At 42.4% G+C, this 26,525-nt stretch overlaps 1 protein-coding gene across 5 annotated transcripts in view; it reads left to right on the forward strand.

The window, feature by feature from the left end:
• Positions 1 to 26,525, forward strand: part of KCNH7 (potassium voltage-gated channel subfamily H member 7) — a 466,148-nt gene that overhangs the window by 270,262 nt on the left and 169,361 nt on the right. For 3 of the 5 annotated variants that reach the window (XM_061608623.1, XM_061608624.1, XM_061608626.1), the window contains exon 4: positions 7,704 to 7,736. The exons of the other annotated variants lie outside the window; for them this stretch is intronic. In XM_061608623.1, coding sequence (XP_061464607.1) covers positions 7,704 to 7,736 — 33 coding nt within the window. The remainder of the gene's footprint in view (positions 1 to 7,703; positions 7,737 to 26,525) is intronic. 5 annotated transcript variants of the gene reach the window in all.

Here is a 26,525-nt window from a genome sequence, read left to right on the forward strand (position 1 = left end):
GATGGGCACTGTAGTTCAGCACCATCTGGAAGGACAAAGGCTCTTGTCACCTGCTTTATATAAGCTTGTGTGTTGCTAGTCCTGTAATCTGCAGGGGAAATAACCATGTAACTGAGTGTTATGTGTATTTTGACCCTAGACAAACATAGTGATGGATCAGCTCTATTTTAAGTTTCGGTCACGGCCTACTATAAGAAAAGTGAACAGCAACATTTGTGAGCGACAGCTAATTTATGCCCCCAGCGTAATATCACCTTCAAGATGATTTATTTCCACAGAGAACATTATCCGCATAGTGGAAGAGGAAATTTGATGGAGGCTTAATAGGGTGTTGTGGGACTAAACAAGGCAAAGTCAAAGGACAGCCAAAGGATGACAAGAAGACTTAAAAGCAACTTGGAAGGGAGGGTAAAAGTCTAGTCTACTAAAGAGTCACTTAACCAAGCGTTAGAAACGTTCTTAATTTTAAGACTGTCTCCCAGATGACATATTAAAATTAGGACCTTTGATGCTGACAAATTGTATTCTCCAAGAATGATCTGCAAATAAGGGGGCTGTCCCAGCTCAGAACAGGTATCAGAACGGAATGTGTTAGCCAAATCAAACCTGGTATGGGCCAATAGATTGGATGCTAGGGAAGAGCAAATCTGTCAGTTTTGGTTTTCTCAGTTTCTCATTTTTCCACTCTTAAGTTCAGTTCTCCACATTTCTACATCAGTTTGCCAAAAAAATTTCAGTCATCATGAAAATTCATCAGCATATTTCTCCTAATAGGCACATTTTGTATATTACTTGATCTAATATACACATTTATACACAACAATTTCCCCAGATTTAATGCATTTTGTGTTATTTTCAGTATATGCATTTTTATGCACACTTTATTTTCCTCCCAAACAAGTCCAAGGTGCCAAGTACCAAAATGTTAAAACAATATTGTACCCTAGTATATGCATTTTGTTCACATTACTTGGCTGAAGAACTGCATTGCATAATTCACAGATGTGCGAATTTCCAAGGAAGGCTATGTTTCAGTACACATATTGTTTCAGAAAGTATAAATTGGGTTTAATTTTAATTTTAATGCAAACTAGATCAAATTTGTCCCCCATCCCTCATTTATGTATGCTGTTTTAAGCTTATTTTTGTCCTTATGTGCTCCTAACCGAACAAATGCATGTCCATACAAGGTTAACTATGCAAACCTACGCATATTTATTCAGATTTAAGTGCCGCTGAATTCAGTCAGAACCTACTCCCTGTAAGCAGGTATATGTGCCTTTTTCAATAACACATCTCCAAATATGTTGTTATGCTAGAGCACCCAAGGTGCTTGGAGACATTTTACCAAAAATGTAATCTATTTGGATGTGCATCTATATGTGTACTTGAGGACACTATGTAAGCACAAACCCCAAAATCTACACATACTCCCTAATGTACATTGAATTCTCATTGATTCCAGTGCAATGTTTTTAGGATTTGGGTGCTCAGTACTTATAACAGTTTTAAAATAATCAGGATGCAGGATGGACAGAAAAGAAGAACTGCAATCATTTCATGACAATATGAGGGTAAATGTTTATGAATATGTGATGTGATATGGGGATGACTGTCCTGAAAGGTTTTATCTTTAATAGAGTTACATATCTCTGTGTTATACACCATAATCAATTACTCCCTGCACTGCAGTTCTGAATCCTTCTCAAGAACTCTTATCATGTGGAATCATTGATTTTTAAAGTCCTACTATATATAGATTAAGCTGTTACTCTAGTTTGATAACATATATGCCATAAAACTGCAAGGGGCAGTGCAAGTTAAAATGGCAATTTCACTGTTCTGCTTACTGAAGCAAGTTTCTGTAGTATGACTTATCTAAAAGCCTCTGCTTAGGGAACCAAGAAATTTGTAATGCAGAAACCATGTTACACAGTTTTAGAGTCTCCTTCAATGGACCTTAAATCTGGGCAACGTTAGTTTTAAGTTAGAGGTGGAATGCTGTATTACTAACAGAAAATTTTTCAGCCAAAGTTTGTAATTTGTAATTTTTTTAAACACACACAACCCATTGCTCATGTGCTTTTAATAAAAGTTTGCACAGTGTTATGCCACAAATGGCTTGCATCTCGTGTATCTAATACACTATTTCAGCTCAATACAGATGAAGTAAATGTACATACAGAACATGTTTATTCAAAAGTAAGTCCTATTGAATTCAGCAGGGCTTATTTCTAAGCAAGTGTGTGTGGGATTGTGCTGTCAGTGTAACACAGAGAACCAATTTGCCCCAGTTTCTAAACTTTTCCTTTAGTCGTCATTGTATGTGTTATAATTCATGTAACTTTCATCTATTGCTATGATGTCTACGGTTCAGAAGTCTTTCTTAATGACTTGAGATAAATTAAAGGAAAATAGAGGCCAGGATCCAAACAGCTGCCTTTTGGCCAACTTGAGCTCACTCACTCAAATGTTTGACTTTTTTAAAAATCTGAACAGCTCCACATATTATACATCCTTGGCTTACAAACCTGTATCCACTTACCTGGTAGCAATGGAGGCTGGCCCATTTGGGCAAATGGGGCACTGCCCCACCAACCTCAGTCTGCCCTCAGCTAGCCCCCATCTGCCTGTCTTCTTACTTACTATCAGTCCAGGGGGTGGAATTGCCTATCACCTTCCTCCTCCTTAGTCTCAAAGTTGCCTTCATGGACCTCAACAGGGAGGAGGATGGAGACAAAACTAGAATTAGTTGGCGTTGTGTCTCATCGGCTGTGTCTCTGTCTACTGTTGGTTTCCCTTCTACCTGCCCTATCAATCCCAGTGGGTACAGGCTGCCACTGCCTCGTGGTGGATAATACCCATTGAACTGAGTAGGATTTCCTTCTGAGCAGACATGTATGGGATTGCATTGTCAATTTCATCAAGGGTAGTTCTCCTTGCTGCATAGCAAGGGAGAAACAAGTCAGGAACAGTGAAATCATACACATATTCACTCAGAAGTAAGCCCCGCTATGTTAACTGAACCTTCTCTTGTCCCAAAAGCCCTGGTTTATTAAAATAGTGGCATGAGTCTTTAGATTTCTGGCCATAGAACAGGATTCTAGGGACAAATCCATACACCATTAGTTTATTTTATTTATTCAAAACATTTCTAACCTGCATTTAAATTGGACATTTTCAAAATGGCTTAGAAAAATGAAATAAATAACAATAAAAAAACAAACCAAATACAATAGCACAGGCTGTAAAACAGCAGTAAAAACCAACCAACCACCAGCATAGAGAAAACAGCACCATTAAAGCCAAAGGGCTGTGCAAACAATCCCATTTTCCACTGGTGTCTCTTATGACCAAGCACAAGATAAATAGCCCTGGAGAGATCATCCCGGAGCCAAGTTCCACCACCAAGAAGGCCCAGTCCCAACTTGCCATCTATCTAACCTTCACATGGGGAGGACACACCTTGATCAGAGATTCTCCAGATGATGTCTGTAAATGAGCAGGCTCGTGGCAAGCAGCCCTGGAGATGTCCAGATCCCAAGCTACATAGGACTTCAGAGATGAAAACTGATGAGGTGTATTCAGATCAGCTTGTGCCAGTCAGCAGTCTAGCTGTCGTACACTGAACCAACCAGTATTCAAAGGCAGCCGCATGTCTGCAGTAATCTAATCTGGATGTTTACCAGACCATGAAGATCAATGGTAGACACTGGGCAGGGGAGATTGCACCTGGAGCACCAGCCAGAGCAGCAGGAACTTCCTGCAGAAGCTTCTTGTAGCCCAGATTTTCGTAGAAAAGGCAGGTATGCCCCTCCATTTCCAGGAAGCCCGTGAATTGACCAACTAGGTAATCAAGTGGGCAGATGGCCCAGCTCATGCTGGTCCCTATCAAAGCAGTGGAGACTCGGTGCCTGCCTGCACATGGCATTGGTCAGATGGACTGGAATGCTGGCCCCTGAAATACAAGCTGTGTAAACCTGCTCTGAGATAAAGGAGAGAGTTTTCCAGGGAGTGATAAAAAGTATGTGACCCAACATGTTTGTTTAAGTGGAAACTCGGGTAGGGCAGAAAGAAAGCCTGTCTAAAAAGCAGGAAAGATGGAAACCAAAGTAAAGCTGAGGCTAGTCAACATGGGATGTAGTCAAAAATGCATTCGAAGGAGACAGTTATTTTGCAGAGTATAAGAAGGAAGGAAGAGGCATGTATGGATGAGTGTTAGGAGGATATCAGGAAGGAAGCAAAGGAAGAGTAAAGGGCAGAAATCCTTGGATTAAGCAAGGTGAAAAGTGACTTTCATTGGCCTTTAGAGAGCTACTACCCAGCAAGTAAGGTTGCAATCCTATACACACTTACCTGGGAGTAAGTCCCATTGAACTCAGTGATGCTTGCTAATGAGTGGATATGTATAGAGTTGAACAGAAACTTCATTTAAAATAGTGACTGAGATAAACAGTGTTTAGCTTAAGCACATTGGATATCTTTTTTTCCCTTAGATCAACTATTTTGGTATATAGTTGGATAAGAAGTCTTTGAAGAAAAATACTAGTGAAATGCTATCAAAGTATAGATCAGCATTACACACAGGTACCTAATTATTTGGTGCTGCAGAGAATGTAATGAGAAATGTATGTACACTTATATCTTGCACTTACAAGTGGGAGGGAGGATCATTTTTTAACAAAAGTAAGAAGAAAAGTATTTCTAGCCAGTCAGCCTAATTATGGCAAGTTCTGTATCAATGTGTGGATCTACCTCAAAAAGCAATTAAAGTGAATTTTGGTTGGATAGCCCATGCATTGAAAAGAATCAAAAAGTTATACTGGAAGGAAAAGCATAGTCAGCACTTTGCAAGGTGCTTCGTAAAAATTACCGTATTGATTTGTGAATCCTCAACAGTCTCAATATAAACTACTTCATCATTCCACAGGATATAGAGAAGGAAAGGTATATTTTTGTTCCAGAATAATCAGGGGTTACTTAACACGTTTGACTACAGTATTATACACGCACGCTAAGCCAGACCTTGGCATAGCTCAATGTAACAGCAGTAAAACAAGTGGGGAGAAGCAACACAGCTGGGCCCTCCTCTGGGAGCCTGCATGCCCATGCATTTGTGCTCAGCCACAGTTCAGCTTAACATTATATGTAAACCACACCACTGTCAATAGGAGGTTTGTCCATTTCTTTATTTTTTTACTTACAGTAAAAAGATCTAAAAGACACTTGGACAGAGGGGAAAGTTTTGAAAGGTTGGAGAGAACTGTGTTGGAAAATGCTACATTATTGATGCCCACCTTACTTTGTCTCTTTTATTATTTAGTACAGCATTTGGCCTTATAGATCTGAAAAGACACAGCTTTACATCACAGCAACAAATAAATCATTTAACCAAGGAATCTTGCCTACATCTCCTAAATCTCATATCACAGTTCTATATGTGAATGACTGTGCTGTTGTAAATGCCTGTCTGAAGTTAGGAATGCTTCAGAGTTTGATGTCTCCATCTCCAAGTGTAACATGATATCAAATGTGTTGTCCCATTATATTTATTTCCCACCTCTACTTCAAGAAGGTCAGGTCAGCAAATATGGTCTCCCTCACTTCCATTTTATCCTCACAACAACCCTAAGAAATAGTCTTAGTGACAGTAACTAGTCAAAGGTGTCCCAGTGAGTTTCATGGCTCAGTGAGGATTTCAACATGAGACATCCCATTCCTAGTGAGACGCTCTTGACTACACCACATTGGCTTCCAATATGTTGCCCAGAGAGCTGGAGAACATGGGGTTCTGTATTTGTTGAAGGGAGATGAAGTTGACTTGTAGCCCTTTAAATATTGTTGAACTCCAACTCCCATCAGCCCCAGTCAGCATGGCCAGTGTTCAGGGATGATGGGAGTTGGATTCCAACAAATATCTGGAGGGCCTTCCTGCTTGATACCCTGTCCCCTGACATCCCCAGATTGCTCTGGGCCTCGCTAGCTGACCGACAGCAATCTGAGACTGTCTCAGCCCACTCCAAATCAACTGATTGCCAGAACCCGATTTAGTTCAGGACTCGGGACTTGGCAAATCTGATGCACAGCCCTAGTAATAACTGTGTATCACATGGACACATTTCAGAGTATGTGCCTCACCTGGCTTTTGGTTATGGCACAGTCTGCTATTTTATATTTCTCTGGCTGGAATTTCAGCCTTCCATTCCACACTCATAACAAATCTATTTGCCTGTGCAACAGAACAGGACCTTCAACTGGCTGTGCTTTAGGCTCCAGGATTTAGGTTCTCCACCCCAAGCCCATGACTTCAGAGACCCTGAGTTGGAGGATACACCCACCCTGCTGTTGGATCTAATACAGCTGCATTTGACTTCAAACCTGTTCCAATACTCCTTTGTCTTCTCCCCAGTCAACTTTAAAAGTTTCCTCCTTGCACCTGAACTGTGTCAACCAGCCTGATCACTCCCTCTTCATTCTTCTCCTAGCACTAGCAGGTGAGCAAACCAGCTTAGTTGGATTGTGGTTTGTTTCTCCCTCACAAGCAAACCAGGGTTACTAGCCAAGGTTTGTTGCTGTCTTACAAATCCTGATGTGTCAAGGAGCAATAAATCACAATCCTAGGTTCAGATGATGTGCTAAGCCTGTTGTTGGGGAGGAGCAGAGTGTAAGCAATTCAGCTGCATGCAATAGGAGGCAGGCTATACAAAGTATGTTTTGTTAAGCAAAGAGATGGACGAATCTGTTGATTTTGGTTTCTCATCTTTTCCCAGTTCTAAGTGCAGTTCACCACATTTCTTGAATCAGTTTACAATATTGTTTTTAGTCCTCGTGAACATTTGTCAGCATTTTAGTGACCATTTCTCCTAATATGGACATTTTTGTATGCACTTTTGTCTAATATACACATTTTTGCAAGTACCTTTCTCTAATATAATGCATTTTCTTTGTTATTTTGATTACTCTGCATTTTTATGCAAACTTCCTCCTAATATATTTATTTTATGTACATTTTGGTTTGTTGGAGAACTTTACTGCAAAATTCAAAGAAATGCAAATTTCAAAAGCGAGCTGCCTTTTGGTTAGTGTATTGTTTTTCAAAGTGCAAATTATATAGATTTGCATTAAAATGTGAACCAAACAAAATTTGTCTCCTGTTCCTAATTAAACCAAGGTTCCTACATACAAACACTGCCAGTAGATTCATTGGGTAGCTTTGGATAAGTTGTTCTTTTATAACTTCTTCTACTGTAAGAAAAGAGTAATGATGAACTATCTCACACAATTACTTTGAACATAGTTTCCTAAAATGTATGAGGATGAGGACTGTGAATTTAAGGCCTCATGCCATCCTTCACACACGCTCTGCAACTGGCCAGGGCTGAAGAACGCCAAAGCAACGAAGTTGGTCACTGTTACCACAGCTCTTCAGAGTCCTGCCACACACAACTAGAGCAGATGGAGTGATCAGCTGTCAGGCTGTGGGAGCAATATATTAAATAAAATATCATCGATGTGGATCTGTATATTTACGATTTATCGAAATGCAGCTGTTGAGCCAAATTCTCATTTGTGTGTGTAGATCTCCTTGGTAAATCTATACAGCTTGTTTCACATATTTAAGATCAACTTTAACTGATTTCGTGTTCATTGTTGTTTTTTAAAAATCTAATGCTATCTGTAAATCCAGTTTACTTGTATTTCAGATGGTAACAACCTTTCAAGAGGCTCTTCTTCAGGTAATTCTATCCATTGAAATCCTATTTGCACTACTTCTGTTTCTGTTATTTCAGTGACTAGTCCAGTTTTCTGAGTACGGTTTCAAAAATGTGTCTTATTTATTGAATCTGAAGACCTCCCTTTTTTGTATAGCAACCCATCAAGCCCAATACATCCCACCAGCCACATATGATGGCCTGCTAGATAACTGACAACCTTCCTGTTCATGCAGTCCAAGACTTACTGCAAAAACACAAGCTTTATCAAGCTTCAGGTGGATACCCATCCACATCTGGCCAGTTAATTTAATTCTCTTGTCTCTTAAAGGTGAGGATAAGAGGAGATGGACCTTCTTCCCCACCAAGGTTAGGTCCCCATCCGGCAGCTATGACAGCTTTAAGCTGCATACATACACACTTACTCATTTGTAGCACAAAAATAGTTTTTTCTCAATACAGAATCATTCATGCTTGTCCTCAACATGCTGCTTTCAGTCTAGATTTATGATAGATCCTGCTATCCAGGTGGGTGGGTGTGGATTATTTGTTTGTTTGTTTATTTGTTTGTTTATTTATTTATTTATTACATTTATATACCGCCCCATAGCCGAAGCTCTCTGGGCGGTTTACAGCAATTAAAAACATTAAAAACAAATACACAAATTTTAAAACACAAAAAACAATTTAAAAACACAATTTAAATTTTTTTTAAAACAATTTAAAAACACATGCTAAAATGCTTGGGAGAAGAGGAAAGTCTTGACCTGGCACCAAAAAGATAACAATGTTGGTGCCACATACTTGATATGTGTTTGAAAACCCTCCCCTTGCAATCTTGGTATACACTCATAGCATCAATGGGCAGGTGTGGATAACCCCCCTCCATTGCTGGAACTGCCTACATCTGTTTTCAAATGGATACACTGCGGAGTAACGTAGAATCAATCTGCAATGAGCTTTTATTTTTGGAATGAAAGCAGTTTGGCAAGAAGCATTTTTCAGGGACACAAAAATATGCAATAGGTCTAGATTGTGTGTGGACTAGGTAGAAGAAACAAGAATTCTATTGATTCTAGAATAAAATGTTGTGTATATGCAGCCTTAGTCCTCGAATCTGTCACCACTATCTGCCTGGAATACCATTACAACAGCTGGCAGCCAAGTTGAGCACAGGCCCAAGGGTCCCTGCAGCTCAAAAGGGCCCCTGCAGCTGAGAGGGTGGAGCTCCTGCTCTGTGATCTGCACCAGTGTCGGGTTGCAGGGCATGATTTGTGGCCTGGGGGATGGGGCAACCCCCTACGCCAGGCTGCAAATCATGCCCCATGACCCGATGCTGGCACGTTAACATGCCCCTGCCACCATCTTGGGTGATTGCCGGCATGTGCACGTAGCATGCTAGTGCACTGATGCAGCAACACAGGAGGTTGAGCGGCCAGGCCTATTGAAACACATGCTGGTTGCATGGGGAGGAGGGTGCTGAGGGCCTGCTGAAGTCTGGTGCCGGTCCTGCATACAATGATTGAAATCTATCTGTTCCTTTATCATACATAACATGTGATACCACCAGGCATCCTATTTTATCACACACCATCTCTTTGAGTTTAATTGGCTTCAGATCTTTCCACTCACTAGAACTGCCTTTGTTTCAATTTTCTTGTGCTAGATGTGGCTTCCTGATCTGCTTTTTCAGTTTGACCCTGCCAGTCCACCATGGCCACTTATTTGCCCAGCCATGACTTCAGCCCCCTTCACATGCATATGCTGACAGCCATCTGAGAGCCATTTCCCGGTGATGCTCCTTGCAATGCATTGTGCAGAGAAAGTGGAAAGTGAGAGACCTTTTCCCCCACTCTCATAATACTTGAACTAGAATTAAGCTGAATGGCAGGAGATTCAATGCAAGCAAAAAGCAAATTTTTATTCACACAGCAATGCACAGTAAAACTATTACATGATGGCCACCAACTTGGACAACTTGTCTAAAAGGGCATTAGACAAACTCATGTCCTGCCTGTGGCTTCCTATAAGCATCTGGCCAATGTGGGAATAGAATGCTAGACCAGTGGTTCCCATTCTGGGGGCCATGGCCCCCGGGGAGCTGCTAAGTAATTCAGAGGGGGCCATGAACAGTAAAGAAATGAATTATTTATTTTTTTAAAAAAGTCTTCACTCCCTGGACTCTGTCTGCTCCCCACTGCCACTGCAGACGACATCTCCCCCTTGCACCAAATGAGAGGAGAGGACTTTTGCTGAAGCACCAGAGCGTCTTTCAGGTGTACTACGGGCAGGCATCTGCCTATAAAACACCTGGCAGATGCCAAAAGAGGCCGAGGGTGGAGCTACCAGGAAGAAGAGGGGATTACTATCCCAACTTCCTTCTCCTTGCACTGCCGCTGCTGAAGACACCCTGACTCAGAATGAGTACCACAGTTTAAATGTATTTATTTAATTATTATTGCATTTATATCACACCTTTCCTCCAAGTTGCTCAATGTGGTGCATATGGTTCTCCCCCCTTTCCAATTCATTCTTACACCAACCCTGTGAGACAAGTCAGGCTGAGAGACTGTGACAGGTCCAAGGTCACACTTAGTCCAACAGTGTAACCCACTGAGTTTGGGAGACAGGACTATACATCTTCAGACTGTGTATGCGAGGAGGGGGATACCAATTTGATTGGATCTCTGAATTAAGAAAAGAAAGCAACACCTCCCTGTCTGCAGGGAGCTTGTTATGGAAAAGGATATTTGGAGATACGATTTTGCCACACACCATTTTTTCAATTAACAGCAGCTAAAATTACAGTTAGCGTGGAGGGCTCATGAAAATTTTTGAGCTTATAAAGGGGGCCATGTACTCTTAGAGGTTGGAAACCACTGTGCTAGACTATATGGCCTGAGCCAGCAGGACTGCTTTTAGGCTCTCTTATATCTTCTCCCATGCAGAGAGAGAAAGTGTGTGCATGTGTACCGCAATTATTGAGTGGAACCAACCATGTGGATTTTTCCCATCTGTTTGGTATCCTGGCAAGGCACTGATCATATAGGAAAGGCACAAATGATTGGCCTCATCTGCATGGCTGCACATGTGCCATAGTGAGAAACTGATCTAGTAAGACTCACTGTATCTCTCTTCTCTCCAGTTTAAACTTGCCTTGTCTAATAGTGGCTTCAAGGGCTGGGCACTAGCAGTGCATGGGAGAGAATAATAACTAGGCATCACTCTGATTTACTCTGTCAGTGATGGTTCAGAAATACTGCCAGTCAGGAGGCAAATATATTTCTGTGACAATTTGATTTAAATTTACATGGATTTTCATTGAATTTTTGACATTTAAAAAAATGTAAATGTACTGCCTTCAGGTTGATTCCGACTTATGGCGACCCTATGAATATGGTTTTCATGGTAAGTGGTATTCAGAGGAGGTTTACCATTGCCTTCCTCTGAGGCTGAGAGGCAGTGACTGGCCCAAGGTCACCCAGTGAGCTTCATGGCTATGAGGGGATTCGAATCCTGGTCTCCCAGGTCGTAGTCCAACACCTTAACCACTACACCACACTGGCTCTCCACCAAACCATAAATTCAACACTGCTAGGTTGAAGACCCGGAGGACTGAATGTGCCATGTGTCAGTCTCTATTCCAGGGTTGGTTTTGTGTCAATCTCTATTTCGGGGATGGAGAACCTGTGGCCCTCCAGATGTAGTTGGACTCTGGCTCCCATCACCCCCAACCAGCATGGCCAATGATCAGGGATGATGGGAGCTGGAGTCCAGCAACATCTGACAGGCCACAGATTCCTCAATCCTACTCTATTCAACCAGTCTGAATTGTGTCAATGTCAAAATGTTCAAAAATGGGGTCAATGCTTCCTACCACATGTTCCCATATTTACTTACTTATATCAGCAATTAAATGGGTCTTGTTGCTACCAGCAATAAAGCACTGTGATGTCTGTTGATCTTACACATTTTGACACTCAGCTATGATGTTAATTTGCTTAGCAAACTGTATTTATATCATTTAATTCAAGTATATCATTTCAGATATAAAACTACAAACTGCTACCAACAATAACAGAAACCTTTATTGTGAGGCTAAGGACACTTTTGTTCATGTAATCTTGGTGTATATGAGAGCAGCTGGCATTCTTAATGCTCTCCATATTTCACATATTAATGGCACCTCTGCTGTTCATAATTGGCACCAAATCCATATTGCCATGGAACACTGCCATGTAAATCTTCATCTGATCTGCACATGCACATTTCTGTGTAGGTCTGTTAGTTAAACATTTGTGTAATGGACTTTTTTAAAAGTTATTTTTATTTCCATTTTGCATTAGCATATATTGAGTTACAAAATAAAAAATGACTTATTAACTCCCTTTCCCTCCCTTTCCCCTTATAATTGATACCTTTTCATTTTACATTAAATAGTGAATAAAAAAACCCTATCACCCCCTTCCCTCCCTTTCCCCTCATAACAATTAACTTTCAAGATTTTATTTTATAGTTTTCTTCTCTGAGGAACTTCTATTCTTAAGATATCCACAACAATCTGAACAGATAAGGTACTGGTCCCAAATTAGTGTCCGAAGTAGCAGCCAAGATAAAAGGCCACCAGTCTGCTTCAAAAGAGTCCTTAATTTTCTTTTTTCCTTCTGCCAGTCTTATTTTCTGTGTTAACTTCTCTAATAGAGCAATTTCCCATAGTTTCCTTTGCCAGTTTTACAGTGTTAAACCATCCAATGTTTTCCAGTATTTGGCAATCGCCAATCTGGCTGCCGCCAGCATAAATCCTGTAATCTTTTATATTGTAGATTTGTGTTTTGTCCCATAAAAATCTTCAATAAAGCTAATTCAGGCCTGAAATAACATTGTTGTTTTGTCAGTTTCTGTATTTCTTCCCATACCTCCTGCCAAAAGCCCTTGATTTTATCACATTCCCACCACATGTGTACATATGACCCTTGTTTAAATAACATCCCAGAAGAATATAATGATCAAATAAGGAACAGATTTGAGGCTTTAAACTTACTTGACAGAGAACCAGAAGAATTATGGAATGAAGTCAGAGACATTATCAGGGAAGAATGCAAAAAGACAATACCTCTCGTTAAAAAGAGAGAAAGACCTCAATGGATAACTGAAGAAACTCTTAAAATGGTTAAAGAGAGAAGGAAAGCAAAAGCAAAAGGAGATAGAAACACGGTTAGAACCCTAAATGCAACAATACAGCGACTACTACATAGGGACAAAGAGAACTATTACAATGGTTACTGTATAGAAATAGAAGAGGACAACAAAAAGGGAAGAACAAGAGCCCTGTTCCAAAAGATTAGAGAAATGAAAGGGAAATTTAAACCAAGGGTAGGGATGTTGAATAATCAACAGGGGAACACACTGACTGACTGAGATGAAATAAAAGGAAGATGGAAGCAATACACTGAAGAACTGTATAAAAGAGATGCAAGGATAACAGATTCGTTCAAGGAGGAACTGTATGACAAAGAACCAGAAATTTTAGAATGTGAGGTGAAAGCTGCTCTTAAAATACTTGGAAGAAACAAGTCACCAGGAACAGATGGCATACCAACAGAGTTGCTACAAGCTACTGAGACTGAAACTATCCAAATTTTGAGAAAAATTTGTCAACAAATATGGAAAACTAAACAATGGCCCACAGACTGGAAGTGTTCAATATACATCCAAATTCCAAAGAAAGGGGATCCCAGGGAATGCAGTAATTATCGAACTATTGCCTTAATATCCCATGCAAGTAAAGTAATGCTCAAGATTCTACAACAAAGGCTCTTACCATATATGGAGCGAGAAATGCCAGATGTCGAAGCTGGATTCAGAAAAGGAAGAGACACCAGAGATCATATCGCAAACCTACATTGGATAATGGAATGGACCAAGAAATTTCAGAAGGAAATCACTCTGTGCTTTATAGATTACAGCAAAGCCTTTAATTGTGTAGATCATAAAAAACTATGGAATGCTTTAAAAGAAATTGGGGTGCCCACAGCATCTGATTGTCCTAATGTGCAACCTATACTTTGGACAAGAGGCTACTGTAAGGACAGAATATGGAGAAACCAATTGGTTCCCCATCGGAAAGGGTGTGAGACAGGGGTGTATTTTATCACCCTACTTGTTTAATCTATTTGCAGAGCATATCATATGGAAAGCGGGATTGGACCAAGATGGAGGTGTGAAAATTGGAGGGAGAAATATTAATAATTTAAGATATGCAGACGATACCATATTAATAGCAGAAACCAGTAATGATTTGAAAGGAATGCTGATGAAAGTTAAAGAGGAAAGCACAAAAGCAGGACTACAGCTGAACGTCAAAAAGACTAAAGTAATGACAACAGAAGATTTATGTAACTTTAAAATTGACAATGAGGACATTGAACTTATCAAGGATTATCAATACCTTGGCACGGTCCTTAACAAAAATGGAGACAATAGTCAAGAAATCAGAAGAAAGCTAGGACTGGGGTGGGCAGCTATGAGAGAACTAGAAAAGGTCCTCAAATGCAAAGATGTATCACTGAACACTAACGTCAGGATCATTCAGACCATGGTATTCCTGATCTTTATGTATGGATGTGAAAGTTGGGCAGTGAAAAAAACAGATAAGAGAAAAATCAACTCATCTGAAATGTGGTGTTGGAGGAGAGCTTTGCGCATACCATGGACCACAAAAAAGACAAATAATTGGGTGTCAGAACAAATTAAACCAGAACTATCACTAGAAGCTAAAATGATGAAACTGATGTTATCATACTTTGGACACATAATGAGAAGACATGATTCATTTGAAAAGACAATAATGCTGGGAAAAACAGAAAGGAGTAGAAAAAGAAGAAGGCCAAACAAGAGATGGATTGATTCCATAAAGGAAGCCACAGACTGAACTTACAATATCTGAACAGGGTAGTTTATAACAGATGCTATTGGTGGTCGCTGATTCAAAGGGTCGCCATAAGTCGTGATCGACTTGAAGGCACATAACAACAACTTTAGCATTCATGGGAAACTATTGCAAATGTGCAAAACGCACCTCTGTGGGGAGGGAATTCCAGAACTTAGGGGCTGCCACAGAGAAAGCTTTCTACCAAGCCACCATCCCTCAAACTTCTGAGGGTGGCAGAACTACCAATAAGGCCCTCTCTGCTGATCTTAACACCCAAGAGGGTCTGTAGGGAAGGAGACAGTCTCTGAGATATTTGGGGCCTAAGTTGTTTAGGGCTTTAAACACTAATGACAGCACCTGAAATTGGGCCCTGAAATGAACTGGGAGGGCAGATATTTGTTTGCCTTGCTTATCCTCTTTCAAAAATATGGATCAAATCAATTCTCTAGTTGTTCTCTAGTGGTACCCTATAAATCTGGATAAAATGACATGCTTTGCAGAAGAAATAAAAGAACAGCCCCTGGGCCTCAATGGAGTGATGAAATTAACTATACCAACCACAAGCAGCTTCTGGTGTTGCCAATTTCAGGTCTACTTCTAAGGGAAACCTTTTTCATTTTAAACTTCTACTATATGAGTAAGTTTAAGAATATTTGCCATTCTTTTACATTCTTAAAAAAATTCCAGAATTATTTCAAGTATATGAGGGTACATATGGGGATGGCATTATCACATCAAGATGTACAAACCTATTAGAATATTTCTGTTTAAACTTCTACAGGATTGTTTTGGCTTTTCCAGTAATAAAGCTTGAGGCACTATGAAGTTATCTGACACACATTCCTATTGGCCTTTCTTTTCCATGCTGCCATTCTAAGATGTTCACACAAGAGAGAGAAAAGCTTAGCAAAACAGAATTGTTTTTCACACCAGTAAAGTGGCATAATGAATGCTGCATTCTTTGTTTAAAACAATATAATCGCTCACTACAGTGATGAGACATGGTCTCAAATTATTTCCTTACAGTTGGAACCTCACTTATTTCCTTACAGATTGGCATATTAGACGAGACCTCTCTCATCTCCTTATGGGGAATTTAATACTCTGTGAAGATATTTCTTTGCAACACTATTCAGTCCTTGCAAATAATGTATTTTTCTCAAGGTCTGAAAGACAAAGAACATTTATCTCCAACACAAATGCCTTTCATGTCTTTAAAGCTTTAAAATTTTCTGCACTGCCTGACTGGGCTTCCATATATACCATCTCAGGGTGTGACACACAACTGGAAGTTTGTCTAGAAAATCCAGCCAATCATTTTACAAAGAATTTGAATCATTCTCAAAAACATGGTCATAGGAGTCATTTCCAAGGAGAACTCTGATTATACTAATGATGGTCTGGATTTAAATAAGGACTGAGTAGGTACCAAAGCAGGAGTCAAGTTGTTGGATGTTTTTTAAATTAAAAAAAAGTAGGGGTATTCTGATAAACGATCTCCTACTGAAGAGGTCTTTATATAGATTCAGAACAGCTCTTCCAAATTTTAATTTCTTTTTTATCACAATGGCAAAAGGTACATTGGGGAAGTCAGAAACTGCTTTATTCAAGATCAGACTATTTGTCTGTCGAAGGCTGCATTCCTAATTTCGCTTTCCTGAGAGTAAGGGCCCTTTGAGTTCAATAGGACTTTCTTCTGTGTATGCATAGTTAGGCAGCAGCTCTCCAGCAACTCACACAGAAGTCTTTCACATCACCTGCTCCTTTTAATTTTTGAAAAAACAATTATTTTAATGTATGTATGCATATATACATGTAATTACACTTCCCATTCAGATATGTCGTCAAGGAAAACAGTAATTCAATTAATCTATATGTCATATATATTACACACACACTCATACACACACACACACCTGCTCCTTTTAACTTGGGATGCTGGAGATTTAACCTGGGATTGTCTATATGCAAAGCATACTTTCGACCATCAAGCTCTGCTCTCTCCCAAAATTGTGGCAATTATTATGGACAGCCACATTATCCCTAATACAAACCTCTAGTTCAGCCTTTCCCAACCAGTGTGCCTCCAGATGTTGTTGGACCACAACTCCCATCAGCCTCAGCTAGCATTGCCAGTGGTCAGGAAGGTGGGAGTTGTGGTCCAACAACATCTGGAGGCACACTGGTTGGGAAAGGCTGCTCTAGCTGAAAACGTGTCCAGGAGGCGGGGCTTGGACGCCAAGAAAGATGACAGCGTAGGGTGAGAACTCCCCAGCCCGGTATATCACTAATGCCCTTAATCATAGAAAAAAACAGTTTGTTCATTTATCAAACAAATTCCCCTTACGGGGCATGCTCTGGGGACAGCAGAGAAATAAAAAACTGGACCTTACAGGATATTTTAAACTGATGGGAAGGATACTGATTTTGAGACCGGCTCAACACAGACTCCTGATTAACTCCAAAATGGTGACGAGTGTGAGTAAAACCTCTATTGGTGTGCAAACAGAGGCAGAGGTGGGCACCCCTGAAACAACTGCAGGGACAATTAAGGAGGAACTTTCAAAGCACTTTCAGTCCCTTAAACAAGATTTGATGGCTAGCTGGATGTCAATACTAGAGGAAAAACTGGGAAGTGTGACTAAAAGAATAGATGCTGTAGAAAGAACTATGACCCAAATGGAGGAGACACTTAGGGATCAAGATACCAAATTTAAAATGTTAAAGAAAGACCACATCATTATTAAATTTAAACTGGAAGATCTGGAAAACAGAAATAGAAGATCCAACCTTCGTTTTAGAGGGGTGGACATAAATGAGGAACAGGACAATGTTAAAAAAATTCTTACAAAATGGCTGACGACATTGCTGCCAGATTTTCCCCTGGAGGAGGAAGACTTTGAATGAGCCCAAAGAGCCCTTGGGCCAATGCGCAGAGAAAGCCCCAGGGACATAGTAGTCTGTTTTGCCAAATACTCCAAGAAAGAAGCTTTACTTAAAAATATCTGGGAGAAGGGTGAAGTTAAATATAAAGACTCCACAATTATGGTACTCCAAGATCTTGCCCCAGAGACGTTAGAGAGAAGAAGAAATCTGAGACCTTATACACTGATATTGCAAAAAACAGGGCAAAAATACTTTTGGGGGTTCCCATTTAAACTTATAGTTCCCTAGAAGGGGATTACACACACGGCATCTACAAAAAAAGAGGTAGCAAATATATTAAAAATATTACAATTGGAACAACCAGAAGGAGAAAGAGAATCAGAAAAAAGGGATCAGGTTGGAGAAGCAGAATTAGAAGAGGACAATGAGGGTTTTGAACTGATCAGGCGAAAAAGGCAGAACAGAGGGAGACTGGAAAACAGAGGAAAGGAATACGTCCCCTCTTTGAGAATTCAAGTCTGCAACGCAGTCTTAGAAATCTTCCAGACACAGATGAGAAGGAGCATCAGATCATCATAATAGTTCCAAGCAGAGTTGTATCTAAGTTGAGGTTGTGCAAAATGTAAACTAAAGGTCCAGGTTGGCTTGTGTGAGTTTGAGCCACTTCCCCCATTAATATTTTATTTTATTCCTTTTTTTAAAGGGCATATAAAAATAAGGATGAAAATAAGGGCTGGGATAAGGTCTTGTCCCACATCGTTCTATGAGGTAATAGGTCAAATCCCTGCAAGGTATAATTATTTTTAAATTTTTCAAAAACTGGAAGTAGAGAAGTGCACCTGAGGGGAAAAGAACCAGGCCTCTAAAAAAAAAAAAAAAAAAGGAGGGGTGAGGTAAAAGAGGGGAGGGGTTAAGTAGTTAAGTTACAGTTCAGTGAAAAGAGAAAGTTAAATTAGAAGAAATAGGTGAGGTTATATTCAAGATTAGTATTACAACATGAGAATTTCAACACTTAATATTAAAGGGATGGACACAGTCATTAAAATAAACAGATTAGTCAAACTAATAAGTGATTTACACTCTAATGTACTGATGTTACAAGAGACACATAAGGCCAAACTGGCAGATGGATTTCTAAAGGGCACTCAGTGGAAACATAAATTCCTGGCAAAAGGGACCAGTAAGGCCAGAGGAGTGGCACTTCTTTTTCATGAAAGTCTTGACTTTGAACCCAACAGACAAATATTAGACCCTCAGAGTAGATTTATCTTTGTAGAAGGAATGTTGGAATGGTGTTTGAAAACCACGTTTGTGACTTGCTATGCTCCAAAGGTCAAGTGCAATTTTTCCAAAATTGAGGAAGCTACACAAATTCACAGAGGCAAATATAATTCTAGGGGGAGACTTAAATCTGAATATGGGGTTTAAACTGACAAAAGGACAGGACACTTTAAGAATTTCTAAAAACTCAATGATGGGGGGGGAAATGACCCCCAATTTAAAACAGGTTGTAAATTTCTATACACTGATACATAAAGCAGGCTTAAGGGAAGTATGGTCAGAGACTCATCCAGAAGATTTTGGCCATTCTTTTTACTCTAGACCACATGGAACTTTTTCTAGGTTGGATGCCATTATAGTCTCAGAAGAAGTACTTCCACTAGTACAGCAAATAGAGATAGGAACAATTCAAGTCACTGACCATGATCAAGTAATTGTGGAGATCATGAGTAACAAATCTGAAAAACAAGTCTGTCCAAGATGGAAGTTGCACCCAACACTTCTCTCTTCAAAGTAGAACTAAAATTCAAGAAGGGCTGGAGAACTATTTTAAAGATAATATGGATGAAGGAATCAGGGAAGAAACCAAATGGGAAGCAATGAAAGCAATAACCGGGGCAGTATATAAGTGAATGGAGGTTTATTCAACGTACATGTAAAGAACAAAAAAGGAAATTAGAGAGGGAACTACAAGGCTCGGTGGCTCGTTATAAAGCAACGGGTTTGCAAAATATCAGACAAGAGATGGAAAAGAAACGATCAGAAATTGATTTAGCTGAAATAGATAAAACAATGGTAAACATGCTTTATTGTAAACAAAAATATTATGAACACGAAGGCAAAGGAACAAAACATTTAAATTGTATTCTTTAGCTTTACTCTGATTTTTTATATGACCAGTTCATGATCTGTACCACAGTCTGCTGCTGGTCTTGTTTTCGCAGAAAGTACGGAGCTTCTCCATCTTCTGCTACTAATTATATCATCAATTTGATTCATATATTGAGTGATGTCCATGTGTACAGTCGTCTTTTTGGTTGCTCAAAAAATGTGTTTGCGAGAAACAAATTATTGGCTTCACAGAATTCAATAAGCCTTTCTCCTGTTTCATTTCTATCTCCTAAGCCCCATTTTCCCACAATTCCTAGTTCTTCTCTGTTCCCTACTTTTGCATTCCAGTTCCTCATAATTATCAGCACATCTTGTTTTGGTGTGTGATCAATTTCTTCCTTACTTCTGCATAAAATCTCTCCAATTCCTCTTCTTCTGCATTTGCCGTTGGAGCATAGACTTGGATGATGATTATGTTGAAAGGTTTCCCATTAAATCTCAGTGATATCACCCGCTCAGACCCTGCGTTATAACTCTTAATTGTTTTTGCTACATCACTTCTCACGATTAAAGCAACCCTATTTCTTCTTAATTTCTCATTTCCTGCATAAAATATTTTGTAGTTGCCTGATTGAAAATGTCCCATTCCCATCCATTTTAATTCACTCACGCCAAGTATTGTAATGTTGATAACATTCCATTTCTTGCTTGACAATTTTTAACTTTCCCTGGTTCCCTGTGCGCATCAGCCTCTGGGCTTCCTTTCGGGTTTGACCCAGCTGCGTCATTAGTCACAGCGCTATTCATACTTGTCCTTTGTTCTTCCCCAGTAGCTCACTGAGTGCCTTCTGACTTGGGGGTCTCATCTTCCGGCACTATCTCATGTTGCATTTTGGATACTCTGTTCACAGGGTTTTTGTGGTAAGAGGTATTCAGAAGTGGTTTACCATTGCCTTCCTCTGAGTTTGGATACTTTGTCTGGTGTCTCAGCTTTGACCATTCCGCCTTGGGTGCCCCTGCTAGGAATCTAGCCTCTTCGTCTAGACTCCTGACGGCATTGCTCTTCAACACTCTCAAACCCCCTCACCATGTTAAGGTGTGAATCCTAGGGGAAGGGAATGCTAAAGACACATCTGTTTATGTGGCCTTAGGGTTCTGATATGTATTTATTTTATTTATTTATTTTATTCAATTTATTAGTCGCTCATCTGGCTGGAAACCCAGCCACTCTGAGCGACGTACAAAATAAAGGCGTATAAACATCAGACATAAAAGTATATAAACATCAAAAAAGAAGCAATAAAACTAAACAACAAAGTAGAAGCTATCCCCCAACCCACACAGCCCAACCCAAAGATCAGAAAGTCCTCCTAAAGAAGCTCCCTTTTGAAGGCTAGAGGGTGGGGCAAGGCAGGTGGAAGCAGCCTCCCCTGATGGCAACAGAGTCTCTCTCCCCTCATTGTCCTTCGCTTGAGGCAGCTCCCTTTTGAAGGCTGGAGGGTGGGGCAAGGCAGGTGCAAACAGCCTCCCTTGATGGCAACAGAGTCTCTCTCCCCTCATAGTTCTTCTCTTGAGGCAGCTCCCTTTTGAAGGCTGGAGGATGGGGCAAGGCAGGTGGAAACAGCCTCCCCTGATGGCAACAGAGTCTCTCTCCCCTCATTGTCCTTCTCTTGAGGCAGCTCCCTTTTGAAGGCTGGAGGGTGGGGCAAGGCAGGTGGAAACAGCCTCCCTTGATGGCAACAGAGTCTCTCTCCCCTCATAGTTCTTCTCTTGAGGCAGCTCCCTTTTGAAGGCTGGAGGGTGGGGCAAGGCAGGTGGAAACAGCCTCCCCTGATGGCAACAGAGTCTCTCTCCCCTCATTGTCCTTCTCTTGAGGCAGCTCCCTTTTGAAGGCTGGAGGGTGGGGCAAGGCAGGTGGAAACAGCCTCCCTTGATGGCAACAGAGTCTCTCTCCCCTCATTGTCCTTCTCTTGAGGCAGCTCCCTTTTGAAGGCTGGAGGGTGGGGCAAGGCAGGTGGAAACAGCCTCCCTTGATGGCAACAGAGTCTCTCTCCCCTCATAGTTCTTCTCTTGAGGCAGCTCCCTTTTGAAGGCTGGAGGGTGGGGCAAGGCAGGTGGAAACAGCTTCCCCTGATGGCAACAGAGTCTCTCTCCCCTCATTGTCCTTCTCTTGAGGCAGCTCCCTTTTGAAGGCTGGAGGGTGGGGCAAGGCAGGTGGAAGCAGCCTCCCTTGATGGCAACAGAGTCTCTCTCCCCTCATAGTTCTTCTCTTGAGGCAGCTCCCTTTTGAAGGCTGGAGGGTGGGGCAAGGCAGGTGGAAACAGCCTCCCTTGATGGCAACAGAGTCTCTCTCCCCTCATAGTTCTTCTCTTGAGGCAGCTCCCTTTTGAAGGCTGGAGGGTGGGGCAAGGCAGGTGGAAACAGCCTCCCCTGATGGCAACAGAGTCTCTCTCCCCTCATTGTCCTTCTCTTGAGGCAGCTCCCTTTTGAAGGCTGGAGGGTGGGGCAAGGCAGGTGGAAGCAGCCTCCCCTGATGGCAACAGAGTCTCTCTCCCCTCATTGTCCTTCTCTTGAGGCAGCTCCCTTTTGAAGGCTGGAGGGTGGGGCAAGGCAGGTGGAAACAGTCTCCCTTGATGGCAACAGAGTCTCTCTCCCCTCATAGTTCTTCTCTTGAGGCAGCTCCCTTTTGAAGGCTGGAGGGTGGGGCAAGGCAGGTGGAAGCAGCCTCCCCTGATGGCAACAGAGTCTCTCTCCCCTCATTGTCCTTCTCTTGAGGCAGCTCCCTTTTGAAGGCTGGAGGGTGGGGCAAGGCAGGTGGAAGCAGTCTCCCCTCATTGTCCTTCTCTTGAGGCAGCTCCCTTTTGAAGGCTGGAGGGTGGGGCAAGGCAGGTGGAAGCAGCCTCCCCTGATGGCAACAGAGTCTCTCTCCCCTCATTGTCCTTCTCTTGAGGCAGCTCCCTTTTGAAGGCTGGAGGGTGGGGCAAGGCAGGTGGAAACAGCCTCCCTTGATGGCAACAGAGTCTCTCTCCCCTCATAGTTCTTCTCTTGAGGCAGCTCCCTTTTGAAGGCTGGAGGGTGGGGCAAGGCAGGTGGAAACAGCCTCCCCTGATGGCAACAGAGTCTCTCTCCCCTCATAGTTCTTCTCTTGAGGCAGCTCCCTTTTGAAGGCTGGAGGGTGGGGCAAGGCAGGTGGAAGCAGCCTCCCCTGATGGCAACAGAGTCTCTCTCCCCTCATTGTCCTTCTCTTGAGGCAGCTCCCTTTTGAAGGCTGGAGGGTGGGGCAAGGCAGGTGGAAGCAGTCTCCCCTCATTGTCCTTCTCTTGAGGCAGCTCCCTTTTGAAGGCTGGAGGGTGGGGCAAGGCAGGTGGAAGCAGCCTCCCCTGATGGCAACAGAGTCTCTCTCCCCTCATTGTCCTTCTCTTGAGGCAGCTCCCTTTTGAAGGCTGGAGGGTGGGGCAAGGCAGGTGGAAACAGCCTCCCTTGATGGCAACAGAGTCTCTCTCCCCTCATAGTTCTTCTCTTGAGGCAGCTCCCTTTTGAAGGCTGGAGGGTGGGGCAAGGCAGGTGGAAACAGCCTCCCCTGATGGCAACAGAGTCTCTCTCCCCTCATTGTCCTTCTCTTGAGGCAGCTCCCTTTTGAAGGCTGGAGGGTGGGGCAAGGCAGGTGGAAGCAGCCTCCCCTGATGGCAACAGAGTCTCTCTCCCCTCATTGTCCTTCTCTTGAGGCAGCTCCCTTTTGAAGGCTGGAGGGTGGGGCAAGGCAGGTGGAAACAGTCTCCCTTGATGGCAACAGAGTCTCTCTCCCCTCATAGTTCTTCTCTTGAGGCAGCTCCCTTTTGAAGGCTGGAGGGTGGGGCAAGGCAGGTGGAAGCAGCCTCCCCTGATGGCAACAGAGTCTCTCTCCCCTCATTGTCCTTCTCTTGAGGCAGCTCCCTTTTGAAGGCTGGAGGGTGGGGCAAGGCAGGTGGAAACAGCCTCCCCTCATTGTCCTTCTCTTGAGGCAGCTCCCTTTTGAAGGCTGGAGGGTTGGGCAAGGCAGGTGGAAGCAGCCTCCCCTGATGGCAACAGAGTCTCTCTCCCCTCATTGTCCTTCTCTTGAGGCAGCTCCCTTTTGAAGGCTGGAGGGTGGGGCAAGGCAGGTGGAAACAGCCTCCCTTGATGGCAACAGAGTCTCTCTCCCCTCATAGTTCTTCTCTTGAGGCAGCTCCCTTTTGAAGGCTGGAGGGTGGGGCAAGGCAGGTGGAAACAGCTTCCCCTGATGGCAACAGAGTCTCTCTCCCCTCATTGTCCTTCTCTTGAGGCAGCTCCCTTTTGAAGGCTGGAGGGTGGGGCAAGGCAGGTGGAAGCAGCCTCCCTTGATGGCAACAGAGTCTCTCTCCCCTCATAGTTCTTCTCTTGAGGCAGCTCCCTTTTGAAGGCTGGAGGGTGGGGCAAGGCAGGTGGAAATAGCCTCCCTTGATGGCAACAGAGTCTCTCTCCCCTCATTGTCCTTCTCTTGAGGCAGCTCCCTTTTGAAGGCTGGAGGGTGGGGCAAGGCAGGTGGAAGCAGCCTCCCTTGATGGCAACAGAGTCTCTCTCCCCTCATAGTTCTTCTCTTGAGGCAGCTCCCTTTTGAAGGCTGGAGGGTGGGGCAAGGCAGGTGGAAGCAGCCTCCCCTGATGGCAACAGAGTCTCTCTCCCCTCATTGTCCTTCTCTTGAGACAGCTCCCTTTTGAAGGCTGGAGGGTGGGGCAAGGCAGGTGGAAACAGCCTCCCTTGATGGCAACAGAGTCTCTCTCCCCTCATTGTCCTTCTCTTGAGGCAGCTCCCTTTTGAAGGCTGGAGGGTGGGGCAAGGCAGGTGGAAACAGCCTCCCTTGATGGCAACAGAGTCTCTCTCCCCTCATAGTTCTTCTCTTGAGGCAGCTCCCTTTTGAAGGCTGGAGGGTGGGGCAAGGCAGGTGGAAACAGCCTCCCCTGATGGCAACAGAGTCTCTCTCCCCTCATTGTATGCTTTCCTTATGATTGAAATGTGTTTTGATGGTTTTTAATACTGTGTTTTAAATTTCTGTAATTCACCCTGGGACCAGGGCAGGCTGTTGTTGTTGTTGAAGGGCAGACAATAAATATTATTGTTATTATTTTATTTTCATGAGCACTTTCTGCAATACTGTTTGTTTGTTTGCTTGCTTGCTTGCTTGTTGGTTTGTTTATACTATTTATAGGCCACCCTATGACAGAAATTCTCTGGGCACCGTACAAGATAAAAAAAAAAAAACAATAAGGACAAAAAATGCAGAAAAAAAGCAGCCCACAATTACAGAATTAACCAGTGGTACCAAATGCATATCTAATATAAATAATGTAAATAAATAAATACAGTGAATAAGGTCAGACTGTAGGCATAGTTCATCCAAATTGTAAGTGGGCTCTGTAATAGAGAAGATTTTAAAAAGGAGAGAGACAATCAAGATGCTCATTAACATAAGAACATAAGAAGAGCCTGCTGGATCAGGCCAGTGGCCCATCTAGTCCAGCATCCTGTTCTCACAGTGGCCAACCAGGTGCCTGGGGGAAGCCCGCAAGCAGGACCCGAGTGCAAGAACACTCTCCCCTCCTGAGGCTTCCGGCAACTGGTTTTCAGAAGCATGCTGCCTCTGACTACGGTGGCAGAGCACAGCCATCATGGCTAGTAGCCATCGATAGCCCTGTCCTCCATGAATTTGTCTAATCTTCTTTTAAAGCCATCCAAGCTGGTGGCCATTACTGCATCTTGTGGGAGCAAATTCCATAGTTTAACTATGCACTGAGTAAAGAAGTACTTCCTTTTGTCTGTCCTGAATCTTCCAACATTCAGCTTCTTTGAATGTCCACGAGTTCTAGTATTATGAGAGAGGGAGAAGAACTTTTCTCCATCCACTTTCTCAATGCCATGCATAATTTTATACACTTCTATCATGTCTCCTCTGACCCGCCTTTTCTCTAAACTAAAAAGCCCCAAACGCTGCAACAATTTCCTCGTAAGGGAGTCGCTCCATCCCCTTGATCATTCTGGTTGCCCTCTTCTGAACCTTTTCCAACTCTATAATATCCTTTTTGAGATGAGGTGACCAGAACTGTACACAGTATTCCAAATGCGGCCGCACCATAGATTTACACAACGGCATTATAATATCGGCTGTTTTATTTTCAATACCTTTCCTAATTATCCCTAGCATGGAATTTGCCTTTTTCACAGCTGCTGCACACTGGGTCGACATTTTCATCGTGCTGTCCACTACAACCCCGAGGTCCCTCTCCTGGTCGGTCACCGCCAGTTCAGACCCCATGAGAGTATATGTGAAATTAAGATTTTTTGCTCCAATATGCATAATTTTACACTTGTTTCTATTGAATTGCATTTGCCATTTTTCCGCCCATTCACTCAGTTTGGAGAGGTCTTTTTGGAGCTCTTCGCAATCCTTTTTTGTTTTAACAACCCTGAACAATTTAGTATCGTCAGCAAACTTGGCCACTTCACTGCTCACTCCTAATTCTAGGTCATTAATGAACAAGTTGAAAAGTACAGGTCCCAATACCGATCCTTGAGGGAGTCCACTTTCTACAACCCTCCATTGGGAGAACTGTCCATTTATTCCTACTCTCTGCTTTCTGCTTCTTAACCAATCCCTTATCCACAAGAGGACCTCTCCTCTTATTCCATGACTGCTAAGCTTCCTCAGAAGTCTTTGGTGAGGTATTCATTGTCTACATTACAAAGGAACCACCTGTGAAAAGATTGTTCAATTAAAACAAACCAGAACCTTGGAAGTTTCTTTTCCATTTTAAAAAAGACTGGCCAAGGAGCTACTCATCTAGGTTTTCCATTTCACGCCTGAATGTATTACAAGTGAGCAACATTCTCAA

This window comes from Rhineura floridana, chromosome 2, assembly GCF_030035675.1.
Source record: "Rhineura floridana isolate rRhiFlo1 chromosome 2, rRhiFlo1.hap2, whole genome shotgun sequence".
Classification (NCBI taxonomy): Eukaryota; Metazoa; Chordata; class Lepidosauria; order Squamata; family Rhineuridae; genus Rhineura; species Rhineura floridana.